At 40.2% G+C, this 13640-nt stretch overlaps 1 protein-coding gene across 1 annotated transcript in view; it reads right to left on the reverse strand.

Annotated features, from left to right (window-relative positions):
- LOC115581022 (parapinopsin) overlaps positions 1–13167 on the reverse strand; it is a 34620-nt gene extending 21453 nt beyond the window's left edge. The window contains exons 1-4 of the mRNA XM_030415865.1: positions 13149–13167; positions 10440–10579; positions 9847–9910; positions 9540–9710 (exon numbers count right to left, since the gene is read on the reverse strand). Coding sequence (XP_030271725.1) covers positions 9540–9710; positions 9847–9910; positions 10440–10579; positions 13149–13167 — 394 coding nt within the window. The remainder of the gene's footprint in view (positions 1–9539; positions 9711–9846; positions 9911–10439; positions 10580–13148) is intronic.
- Between the last annotated feature and the right edge of the window lie 473 nt (positions 13168–13640).

Genomic DNA, 13640 nt, shown 5'->3' on the forward strand with positions numbered 1-13640 from the left:
TCTTATGTCCAAAATTTACTCTGAATTGTGACCAGATTCGGAGGGAGTTCCCAATTATTAGATTATTTGTGTGGTAGCGCTTGCTAATCGGCATCAGAGCACACACCAAGGCAGCCAGTGAGTTGGGCGAGCTAGAGTGTTGTTCCATAAGCAACCATACTATGTGCCTCATGTTCAGGGATGTTAGATGTCCAATATGAAAGGGCATGAAGGTTAGCTGCCCAGTAATAGTGCATTAGTTTCGGTAATGCTAAACCCCAATTTTCCCTGGGCCTCTCTAGAAAAGTTAGCCTAATTCATGGCACAGTTCTGTTCCATATAAAGGTGGACATGTATTTATTAATTTTTAGTAAAGAATGCTTTAGGAATGAATGTGGGGATCATCTGAAAAAGAAATAAGACTCATATAGCCATTTTTATGGCGTTAATTCTTCCTGCCAACGATAATGGAAGGGATGACCATCTTGTCAAGTCTTGTTTAGTTAGTTCCAGTTCCACTGTAAAGTTATTTTTAAAAAGATCCTTGAATCTCTCAGTAACATGTACACCTAGGTATTTAAAGGAGACATATGTAATCTTAAAGGGGAACATGTCAAGAGGCCTCTACTTTGCAGCCACACTTATAGGAAAAATTAGGCTCTTTGAAAAGTTTATTTTGTACCCAGAAATTACCCCAAATTTAGTGATAAGGTCTAATGCAACAGGTATAAATGTATCTGGGTGTGAAAGGTACAAAAGGAGATCATCACAGTATAATGAGAGTTTATGGTTGAGGCCGCATCGGTCTATACCCAATAAGCTGGTATTTTCCCTCAGGGAGACAGCCAGAGGCTCAACAGCGATATTGAAATAGGGGTGACAAGGGACACCCTTGTCTTGTACCCCTGAAAATCGGAAAATAGTCTGATATAAGGTTATTAGTGTGTACAGAGGCCTGTGGATTAGAATACAAAAGATTTACCCAGCTACAAAATTTCTGTCCAAACCCAAACTTTCTAAGAGCTGCAAATAGATAATTGTACTCCACCCTTTGTGTGCATCTAATGATATTAGTACCTCTTGTGTGTGACTGTGGTTTGGCATATATAGTATGTTAAAGAGGCAACGTAAATTGCCAGCTAGTTGCCTGCCAGTCATAAAGCCTGTCTGATCTCTGTGGATTATATTGTGCATGGTTGGTTCAAGTCTCACTGCAAGGGTCTTTGTTAAGATTTTATAATCAGAGCAGAGTAAGCTGATTGGTTGGTAAGAGTCACATTTCAGCGGATCTTTACCTTTTTTGAGAAGAACAGATATAGCTGCCTGCGTCATCGTTAAGGGTAGAGTTTTCCTTTGCAAGGCTTCTTCTTATACTTCGCATAGAAGTGGCACCAATTTAACAGAAAAGAATTTATAAAATTCAATGGAGTAGCCGTCAGGGCCGGGCGACTTCCCAGATTTGGATGTTTTAATGGCCCTTTCAATTTCAGCCTGTGTTAATGGTTTCTCAAGTGCGTTGATACTGTCCTGGTCTAGAGACGGCATATTTAAATTATTGAAAAATTCCGTAATCAAAGTGTCATCACCTGCTTCAGATTTATATGAGTTTTTATAGAATTCTCGAAATTGTTTATTAATACTTTTTTGTTATGTGGTGCAACTGCCGTTATCTAATCCAATTTCAGTGATGAAGCTTGTCGCCGCAGACTGTCTAAGCTGATGACTTAAGAGCTTGCTAGCACGTTCTCTGGATTCATAGTAGTTTAAATGTGATTTTCGAGGTAGATCCTCGGCACGGTCAGTCATTATAATGTCATACTCAGTTTGAAGTGAAATTCTTTCCCGGTAGAGATTTTCAGAGGGTGTCGATGAATGTTCCTGATCAAGAGCGCAGATCCTCATCTCTATTTCTGAAAGACGTTTTGCGTTCTCTTTGTTGGCACTGGCAGTATAGGATATTATTATTCCCTTTAGATAGGCTTTTAGTGTTTCCCATAGGTAGCCTTTACTTATCTGTGGGTCTTGATTGGTTTCCATAAATAGATAAATATGATTGGATATGTATTTAACAAAATCTTGGTTAGACAGGAGACGAGGGTTAAAACGCCTTGTTCGCTGAGGGGCTATGTTGTCAGGAAAGCTGATATCCATTACCACTGGGCAATGGTCCGAAATGACCATGGTCTCATATTCAATTGACTTAAGTAGGGGAATCAGCTGTTCATCCAGAAGAAAATAATTTATTCTCGAATAGGACTGATGGGCTGGTGAGAAAAAAGAGTATTTACGGGATGTTGGGTTTTTGAACCTCCAGGCATCTAAGATCTTATATGTCTGTAAAAAGGAGTTGATATAACCTGCAGACCTGCTCAGTGTACCTGATTGTTTGGAGCGATCTAGCTTGATGTTTAAGGCACAGTTGAGGTCGCCGCTCAGTATTAATTTATGCAAATTTAGGTCTGGGAGTGATAAGAAAAGAGCAGTGAAAAATTGAACATTGTCCCAATTCGGGCGTAAATGTTGACGAGCACCACTGGTATACCATACAATTTTCCTTGAACAATGATATAGCTGCCATTTCTATCACTTATGACATGGGATTCGACAAACTTTACATTTCTGTGGAGCAGAATGGCCACACCTCAGCTTTTGCAATTGAAATCAATCATTGAAATCAATCATTGAAATCAAAGCAAAATGACAGTGGCTGCTTGCACACTTGTAGTATATGCATTTAAAGAAAAAGATGAGAGAGGAAAACTCTGATTGTAGAAAAAAAAAAAAATGCTCAATGGTCCAATGCTCAAATTAGAGGAGGTAATATGTCATAATGAATGATCAGATCAACCAGGATAGAGAGAAAAAAACAAAAAAGCAATTAAGATCCAGCCTGTATGTTACAAGTGGGGCTGTGTATACATATTAGAGCTGACATAAATGACCTACATGTTACATGTTAGTCTTGGCTATAGAATGTCAGTATTAGTGCTGCTTGCGTCATACATACAGTAGCCTACATGTAAAAGAACCAGGCAACTTGGATGAAGGCTGATCATTGTCTGGTGACAGCCTGGGTGTAGTCTGGCAAAACACGAACTGTGTCCCTGTTGTTTGTTTTAAGTTGCCGCAGCTTCGCAGCCTTCCTCAAAATCTCTTCCTTCTCCTGAAAGTAATGGCATCTCGCAATGAAAGCCCTTGGTGGCTGGTTGTCCTGCGTTGGCTTGCTTCTCAGGGCGCGATGAGCCCGGTCCAAAACCGGTGTCTTGTCCAGCTGTAGTAACTCCCGCAGCATGTCGGCGATGAACTGAGCAGGCTGTTTTCCGCTCTCCTGACCCTCTCTCACTCCGACCACTCGGATGTTGCATCGCCGCGACCTTGCTTCTAAATCCTCGGCTCTATCTTTCAGCGTTATGATCTCCTTCTTCATCCAAGTCGCCTCCTGTTCCAGCGCGGTAGTTGTGTCCGACTGCTCGCTGGCCACCGTCTCCAGGTGAGTCACAAGTCCCTCCAGCGCTGCACAGCGGGCTTCGGCAAGCTCGTTAGCCTTCTTAAACTCACTCTGTAGGGCCTCAATTTGAGTGCGTAGTTACGTACTCTGTGCCTCTGCCTTGTGGTCGATCTTGGCCATTAGTTCGTTTTTCAAATCTTGTATGGCTTGTATAACGTTAATCATAACTTGGTCAGAGGAAGGCTTAGCGGTACTCTGGGTCGAGGTGGCCTGGCAGCTATCGTTAGCTTGCTTAGCGGTCCCGCGTGTGTCAGGCATGGTGGTGTTTTGACTCGTTAAACTCGGTTTAGACAGTTGTATCTGTTACCTGGAGACTTGACAGTCATAAAAGCCGTGAAAATGCGGTTATGAAGTCGAGCAGAAGGTGAAGCAACAGGTGTCTGGTGTCAAGCTCTGTCACCTCGTGTCCTCCCTACATGGTGTCGCACCGGAAGTCCGCTTTCAGTACTTCTGTTGTCATTATGTTAGACACATACAAGTTTGTCTGCCTTGCAGAAATTGCAGCCGCCGCAGGCACAGCAACGTCCGTCTGTGTCGGTGGAGAGACGCCATCACCTGTTTCCATATATTCTCTGATCGAGATGCTTCTGCAGCGTTCAGCAGCCGCCATATGTTTCTTGCCCTTCAAGTGGCTTGCTAATGCCGCTTCTCCCATGCTGGAAAAATCAAAGGACTTCGTGCAAAGTCTGCATTTTGCACGTCCGTGGTCAGCGTCTTTCAGAAGCCAAAGTTTAAACCTCTCCTTAAGAAGCCACTCGTTGTTAAAACTACACTTTCCTGGCATTTTTGGTCCTCACTAATGCTCACTAAATTATGACACAACTTACGTCAACTCACTCTGTCTCAGGAAAGGACTGTGAACAGCTGAGAAACCTGACAGCCAGCGACATCCACATTTTTTTTTAGGTTTGATCTTTTCAAACATTATTTGAAACTTGAAAAAAAAAAAACATTAATAGAAGCAATGTATTATATATTGAATAAAAATGTCAATTTAATTTGAAATTAACTGTCCACAGTCCTTCTCTGACAGAATAGACAGAAAGACAGCATTAGTGAGGACCAATTATATAAAAGACACGTTGAAATGGGTGAATTTGTCCTTTTAACTCTTAACTTTATGTAGTGTGGGGATTTTCTTTGCCAGTGGATCCACTGAGCAGTGATTCTCAAAGTGGGGTCCAAGGACCTCCAGTGATCCCTGAAATGGTTCCAGGGGGCCCCCAGCAAAAACATGAATGATGTGTTTTCACCATTAAGTAAAAGAAAGCAAGAAGATCCACACACCAAACAGCTCCCATTAAGGATATTCATTGTGTGTAATGTTTCAAGTCTTTTTTAGATCCAGCACCCAAATAGATGTTTTTTGGGGATGTGTGTGTGACCTCTATTTTTTACTGTTTCACCATTAAGTAACACAATGTCAGAATGTATGACTACCATTTCGGTCAACCACAAACCTTTTCAAAATGGAAAACCCTGGGCAAAAGTCTTATGAAATTGGGTTCTGTGGTCTAACTTGTGTCCATTTAAGATTCCTTGATATTTAACAGTTTGAAAACCACAGCCACAGACGTCACTTCAAACTATGGCGTGCCTGATCTCAAACTCACTCTGCTGCACTCTAAAAAAGCTGACATCGACAAAGTTGAGGGCCACATGTTACACCAGCTCTATGTGAATACCTGCTGAATACCTGAGTGAATCAATGTTTGCATTGAAAACTGACAAAAACACAACTCACCAACTCTCCTCCAGTGATACGTTATGCAGCAACTTTCCGCGTCCAGCATAGCGTCCAGGCACTGACAAAACACGTCCGAGTCCTCCTGGCGTGCCTGGTGTACCTGGAACCTTTGAACACTCCTTCGAACACACCGTAAGAGCTCCAAAAAGGTATAAAAGATAGATGTAAATATCTTCCTTCATGACCTTATTGTATCACAAATTCACTCAAAATATAATCATGCATTCTTCTCTTAGCTTCTTCAATCATTGTTACATTCACAGAAAAATCATATTTTAATCTGTTTTAACTTAAATGACAACCTCTATTACAGAGCTGTATGTATTTTTTTAATTACATTTTTAACCAGGACATTTGTATCAAATAATAACCTTTAACTTAATATATTAAAGCCACTTAAAATCACACAAAATACCTTTCTTTATATTAACAAACATACAAATGAAATGAATGAAATGACCAGCCTCATCTCTGCTCCTCTGTACCGACAGGACGGTTGGGCTAATGCCAATTAGCGTTCCCGCTAGCTTAAACACGCTATATCAAAACTGTTCAAAACTGTAAAAGTTACGGTCTGAATCAAACATTAAACATGTCATGAAGCGACAACAAATGACAACAACAAACCTTGTGCCCTTTATCAGCCAAGTGCTAAGTAACTAATTTTCATTATGTTCAGCAAAACCTTGCAGGCAGACTTTCAACATGGAGACACACACGATTCACCAGCACATACACGCAAACGTGTTGTTCGAACGAACGAATCTTTTGAGTGAACGAAGTGAACGGAATCACTTCATGAACTAATTAGTTTCTTTCTCAGTTCAATTGAGCTTTCACCGTGTAATAATTTTAGTGCATGTACACCACTCAAAGCAGCGCTGCGTCTACCGCGAATGATTGTGTACTATAGTCCGTGAACGCACCGTCCCTCAGTAAGTGAACGTGAACCTCAGGGCTGAATCATGAACTGAATGACGGATCATTTGGCTGTTTATCAGTTCAGAGTTGGAGAGCACTGAAGGATTCGGTGAACCAATCTTTTGAACGAATCATTTTAATGAACGGATTCTAGAGATTCAGTACAGTAAAAAGAACTGCCATTCCCATCACTATTTTGTTCACAGCGAGACGGGTTCAAAATAAAAGTTCCGCATTTAGCGTCTCATATAATTAATTAAATACCAACCTGGCTTCAAAGAATATTAGTAAACTGAATGAAAAAACATGTTCTTAAAACAATCATCACATTAAAGGTCATTTACACCTGGACGCTTTGCTGGATGCGGAAAGTTGCTGCATAATGTATAACTGGAGGAGAGTGGGTGAGTTGTGATTTGTCTCTTTTCAATATAAACCAGGCAAAGCTAACAGATGTTTGATGCTTTGTATTATGTGCTGGAACCATGTTTGTACTGCTGATGAAGTTTGATGCTGTTCTGAGCATTATTTGTGGCTATGAGTGGCTGGTTTGCGCGTGGAGAAATAGACTGCGCTATTTGTTATCTTTGCTAAAGTTGCTACAGCTAGTGGTCAGCAGACGTCATCTCTCGAGAGGGGATCTAACGTTAACTCGGTGTCACGGTGCATTAGACCATGGATTAAATTTACACACAGCTAACGGAAAAATATCCCTGCACTGCTAGACTTTGATAGTCTATCAAAGTGTGTGTCACAAGTAAAGGAACCAAGTATTTTATCTAGTGAAAATAACTAGCTAACGAAAAAAAACAACTAGCTAGCAACGCAAAAAAAATGCTCAAGTCACAGAGTGAGGTGAAGTTTTTAAGTAAAAACTAAGACACAACTATTTGGCTACTACATTAAACTAGATGTTGTAGGATGATAAGTTAAGTTTTACTTACCATTTACATAGTTTTCTCTGGTCTCAAGCTGGAGAGTGATGAACATTAGCCTCAGCCTGTCCAAATCTAAAGCCCGTCCAAATCTGAAACCCGCAAGATATCTTCAACCCAATCTGTTGGGTCAAAATATTTAACCCAACCTTGGATAAAAACAACCCAGTCAGCTCAAAATCCACAGCTACCCAGGGGATGGGTTATGAAAATAACCCAGCATTTTTTAGTGTGTTTGAAAGAGATGTGAAAGAATCCATCTATGTCAAAGTGGATCGACTGTCTTTGATCAGAGGAGGTGGTAGTAAGTATTGAAGAAGCCTCTGGGATGTGGTGAAATGTCTGCAAGACACTTAAACAAGTCCAGTTGCCTATTATATTATTATTATATAGTCCATGAGCCAGGGGGGTTGACCTGTATCATCGGGGGGGACAAATGCTATCATTGTTTTTTGGCAAGGTATACACCCCTAGTACTAGAAAAATCACGATAGCAGTGCAGGGGTGGTATCGAAATTACTTTTTTTCAGCTCATGAAGATACTAACCCCCTTAGATAAATTCCATTTTTGAAATCTGGTGTATATCTGGTTTAGGCTCATGGTAGGGATATTGTCAATATTCGATAATATGGTGCTTGATATCTTTGGAAAGGGGACCTTTTAGGCTTTCATTTAAACCCAGTACTGAATCTGTCTGACAAACACAGAGGTCACATAACATGACTTCTTTTTTTCCAAGGTCTTTCGCAACATCTGTAATAGGGGCATAGTTTCTCACTTTGGCTGCGTCAAGCAATGTTTTCCAGGATTCATAGTCTTTAAGACCAAAGATTTTATCATGTTCTTTTGATGTTTCATGGTGTATGATACATGCTTCAGATTCTTTGTACTGGCTGTCCATTCTGAATCCAGATCTAAATCTCCTCTACTCGGTTCTATAGTGCAGGGGTATCCCAAAATCACAGTAACTAAAAAGAGAATCACAAGGCTGGTGATGTAAACATTAAAGGTTAATAAACAACTGTGTTGAAAAAAAAGAAAGAAAAGGTTTTTTTACTTGTCATTACTTAAACCCAACCCATCATAACATAAGCTTAACCTGATGTCACTTATATCCTCTTGGAAATGTTGGAAGATGTCAAACTGATGTAGCTAGCTAGCCTGCACTGTAGCAGTTACTGTTACACTGTTTAACCTGCAAGCTACACTGCCTGGCCAAAGAAAAGTCGCCACCTGGCTTTAACTAAGCAAATAGGTAAGAGCCTCCTATTGGATAATTATTGCATGGGTAATTATCTTTCAGCTGGCAACAAGATATTTAACCCTAACTGATGCAATGAGTAGCTTCTCATTTCTTAAACAACCACGTCGAAAGACATATCCCATGGTCGTTGAAAAGATGTTAGTCTGTTTGAGAAGGGTCAAATCATTGGCATGCATCAAGCAGAGAAGACATCTAAGGAGATTGCAGAAACTACTAAAATTGGGTTCTGAACTGTCCAAAGCACAGTCCAGACCTGAACCCCACTGAGAATCTTTGGAGCGTGCTGGAGAAGGCTTTGCACAGTGGTCCGACTCTCCCATCATCAACTAAAGATTTTGGTGAAAAATTAATGCAACACTGGTCAGAAATAAATCTTGTGACATTGCAGAGGCTTATCGAAACAATGCAACAGCCAATGCGTGCAGTAATCAAAGCTAAAGGCGGTCCAACGAAATATCAGTGTGTGACCTTTTTTATTTGGTGGCGACCTTTTTTGGCGACCATGCAGAGTAGATAGTCTGCACTGTAGCAGTTACTGTTACTGTTACACTGTTAGCTAGCAAGTCTGCTAGATAGCTAGCTTGCAAAAAACACCAAGCTAACATTAGCTACTGTTACAGATACAGCTATAGATATAATCTCTGGCTCATGGACTAATGGTACAGCACCTACATTTACCATAACCTGGATGACTGAGAACCTTCATCAACATCTGTTAACTAACTGAAACAAAGTATTAAAGAAATCTTGGATCAATAAACCTGACATATTGTGTAAACTCAGAGTGAATGTGAGCCTTAAAGCTGTTGTAAATGACATAGTTTTATTAAAATAAGGGTTAAATAGCTCTGTATTCCAACAGTTATCACTGTTAGAGGGTATTTGGTCATGTCTCTCCTCCCCCACTCATGCAGCAAGAGAAAATACATTGTCTGGTATCCCTGCACAATTTATCCAATCAAGACAGATAACTCCATAAAGAGCAGCAAACAGGAGGGTCCTGCAGGAGGGTCCTGCAGGAGGGTCCTGCTCTCCCTCCTGTTTGCTGCTATGTCTGGTGATGTAGTGAGGAGGGAGGACTTCTCACCGCAAAACGGACAGGAAGTTAGCTAAAACGCATTATGTTCTCCACTGCATGGAGAACATAATGAAGTGGTCTCTATGTGTTTTGAGTTCTGTGTTACCGATGCTCCCTATAGAGGAGGAGATGAAGGTGAACTTCAGCAAGCTGACGATCTCACACCATGGTGACCTCTGACCTCCTGTCAGCATAGCCAAAAGGGAGCCGGAGATGATGAGGAGGGAGCAGCCTTCACAACAAAGTAGATCATTGTGAAAAATTGTGACTTCCTGCACTGAGATGACATGTCACACAGTGTGAACAATTTGTTGCATTACTAGAATCAAATGAAGTGAAATACACCAAGGAAGTAAAGCACAACATATAATCATGTAACATATAATCCTGTAATGCATGGTTGTGAGTTGTACCGAAATCTGACAAGGTGAGACTGATGAAAGGAAACCAATAACGACAGCAGAACTGACCCCTGCACTGGAAAAGAAGGACAGAGGAAGAGCGGTGAACATGCTATATGCTGAGATCACACAAAAAAAAAAAAAAAAAAAAAATATATATATATATATATATATATATATATATATATATATATATATATATATATATATATATATATATATATATATATATATATATATATATATATACATATATATATATATATACATACACACACACACTTTTTTATGTGTGTGTGTGTATTGTAGTTTGTGGCTGCTTTTGATTTACTACTACTACTACTGTACAAAATAAGAAAACACACAATAAACAAAGTTAAGATGAAGTTTCCTGAGAAATCTTTTTTTAAAATTGTCTTTATTAATTGTGATGATATCATTATCGTGTATTCTTTTGGCCACTATTATCGTCCAGATAAAATCTGATATTGTGATACCAATATGCCGCTGGAACCCTAATTTCAACCCTGGCCTATTATAGTCTTCTGTACTCATACACACCGAACATAAATGATATTTCACACCAATATAAGGGACAACCTCACCATGACTTTGACCAGCAGAACTAGACCATTTCCCACAACTCCCATGATCATCTCCAGGCCCAACACTGTCACCAGCAGCCACTTTTCTCCCTCTGGCCATGGACGTTCAGTGAACACAGTCCCATTAAACCACTCACTCACTGGAAGATGAGGAATACAGAGCGAAGCACAGTTCATTAAAGTGAACACCTCCCCAGAGTTTGGGGAACTCATGTCCACCAGACTGAGCTGCATATTGCTGACTGAGGTCTGATGGAAACCTGTTCCTTTCAGTTCAGTTATAACCACTACATTTTTAAATATAAGGTCAAATTGTGACTTATATATCTTAGTTTAAAGATGCTCTCATAACCTATGTTTAGAATATCAATTGTATTACCTGGACTCCAGGTGACATCAGCATCTCTACATCTTTACTCTCTTTAAAGCAAGATGGAAGCCTTGGTTTTTTTTTGTGTGATCCTTGACATTTTTAATTGTGTGTTATTGAATGTTCTCCATTCTCATAATATCACCAACTAATTCACAAAAGCAAAAGTGGTAAAGGACATAATTCATGCCAAAACAGCAGGTGGATTGCAAAAGCTAAATGACAAAGCAACAGGTCTGGGTATAAGACAAAACATGACCGATAATGCAGACACATACATGGAAAAGAGTGAATAAATATAAATCAGTGCATACTCTGAATGTGTTGAATAACAGCAAAGCAACAACAAAAGTACCTTGAGAATTTGACATCTAAATATATGCGCACTTTAAATACTGTAGGTTTAACAGAGAACTCTATAAAAACACATGGATGTTAACATACAGAACAGGACACATCACATGAAAAATAAAGACAGATGACATGGATTGGATTGTTTTATACCTAAATATACATTTACAAATAGATAAACTGGAAGCAACTGATAGATAGTGTGTGAGCACAGGATGAGTGTGTTGTACATTACACTGATGCTTTACCCTCCTGTTTGTCCAGCTTTTGAATGAAAATAGGGTGAGGTGGGCACACAGCCCTGATGCTTTCACACAAAGACAGTCTTCATGGCACAGACAGTAGGTTAAATATCAACATCAATCTGACAGCAGGTGATATATGAGAAAAGGCTAAACTTACTTTTATGGTGAGCTGCAGTCCACAGCCTTCAGCAGGGGTTACTAAGCATTTGTTGTGTGGAGAGCTCAGATGAAAGTGTCATCAAAAGCTTCTTCAATTAAAATTCACATGCTTCATTTAACACAACTCACAAGGCTCTGATGCACATTTTGTGTATCAATAACCTGTAGGTGTATAGGATCCAAAATAACGAAAAAGCTACTATCGTGAATAAAATGCAAACTAGCATGACACTTATTAAAGCGTACCTTCGCTAAGACCCACCAGTCTCCTTTTGATTCAATCAAGCCTAATCCAATATCAACCCTTAATCACTCTAAATTTAAAACCACCCACAACTGTTTAACCATAGTTTAAACTCATCAGATCTAGGATCTGCATTAAATTATACCCACTCACCAGCCATTTGATAAAAAAAGCAAATGTAAACATGTTGCCTTACCACAAACAATTTTAAGTGAATTAACTAGGCCACTTAAAACATAACTTCAGCAGAGAATGACACGTGAAGGCTACGTGGCTACGTAATGTGTGGGTGCGCAAGTAAACAGAGGCTAGAGGCAAACAAACAAAATGAAAATGGGTCTTCAGGAATTACTTAAACAGGGCAGGTTGCAATTGTTGCACATCAGCTAGCATTGGCCATGCTGCACACTGTCCTGAGACGACGAAGAAATGCAGTGATAATGCATGCAGCACGCAGAAGAGAGTGGGAACATCTGATCAGTCATGTCAGTTGAATGTTCGCTACGTCATAGTTTATTCAGAAAACCGGTTTCAATCACGCATCATCTCTGATTCCCAAAAGGTAAAAACCATCCCAAGCGAGATATAAACTTTTTTTTTGCGAATTAGAGTAAGTCTTATCATGTTAAAAAGACTGTAAGGATGTCCAGCAGCTAGATGCTATGGGATGTTCATTAGTTGTGAGCCAGCTAGCGAACGATACAACTTTATTCCTAAAAAATAAGGCTCAAACACCACAGGCTCTAAAAGTTATTCCCACTTTCTCAGAGCACTGCAATTGACTGAGTAGATTCAGAACCATAAAGTGTTGATATGTAGTGACTCTGTGTCAGCTATCAATAGTATTGGGAAAGGGCCATCAAAAAGTTGACAAGACCTTGTATTGATATTTTTCAGGGAATTAGAGTATGAAAAGGTGAGGAGTAGAAATATAATTTGTATGGGTCCCAGCTCATGTACGTAATGCAACAAATGAAAAGGTTGATAAATTGGCCAAGGAAGCTGCTCAAAAGAAAACCATAGATGTACATAAACAACATAAATCTATCCAAGGCGGAGGGTAAAGGTATTGTGTGGCAGGAAACAATTTTAAAGGTCCCATATTATGAAAAACTGACTTTTTCTGGGATTTGGGGGGTTATTTTATTCTTTGAAAAAAGACTATCCGTGCTTTTTTGAGTGAGATACAGATTTCTAAAGGTGTCTTGCCTGCAGTTTCCAGAGTCAAATTCGGCTGCGGCTGCCGACATCATCGACCGGTCATTTGAGTATGTCTACCCCACTACCCCCTCCCTTCACCGCATACCTAAGGTGGCTCCACCCACCAGCTACAGCGTTACCTTCTCGGAGATCCGCCATTATGTTATGAAAGCACCATTTCGGAGCCCAACGCAAAGTGCTCTGTTTTTGGTTGTAAAGAGAGCACACAACACTCCATCGTGTCCCAGCCGGCTAACGGCGGCTAACCATATGTAACGCGTGTCCTAGGGAAATGTCTGCATGTATTAAGTATTAAGCTGTGTTTATTTAGCAATATTACACGAACTAACCAAGCAGTGTCACATAGTACCAGCTAACGCTAACCGTGAGCTTCCAAGCTAATGCTAACCGCGATCCTCTAGTTCGCGATCAACACGGTCTCCACATGCAAACCCAGAGACCCGGTCGGTCAAGCAGTACATACACACACACCCTCCGCGGGGTCTAAGTTTTCAGGATTTTGTGAAATAATGCATTTGAAAATGTTTTCTAAACTGGAATATGTTGGCATAGGCCAGGGCAAAACGAGTGTACTGTTGACTGCTACATAGAGTTTAGATTCTCTGCCCGAG

Source organism: Sparus aurata, chromosome 1, assembly GCF_900880675.1.
Source record: "Sparus aurata chromosome 1, fSpaAur1.1, whole genome shotgun sequence".
NCBI lineage: Eukaryota > Metazoa > Chordata > Actinopteri > Spariformes > Sparidae > Sparus > Sparus aurata.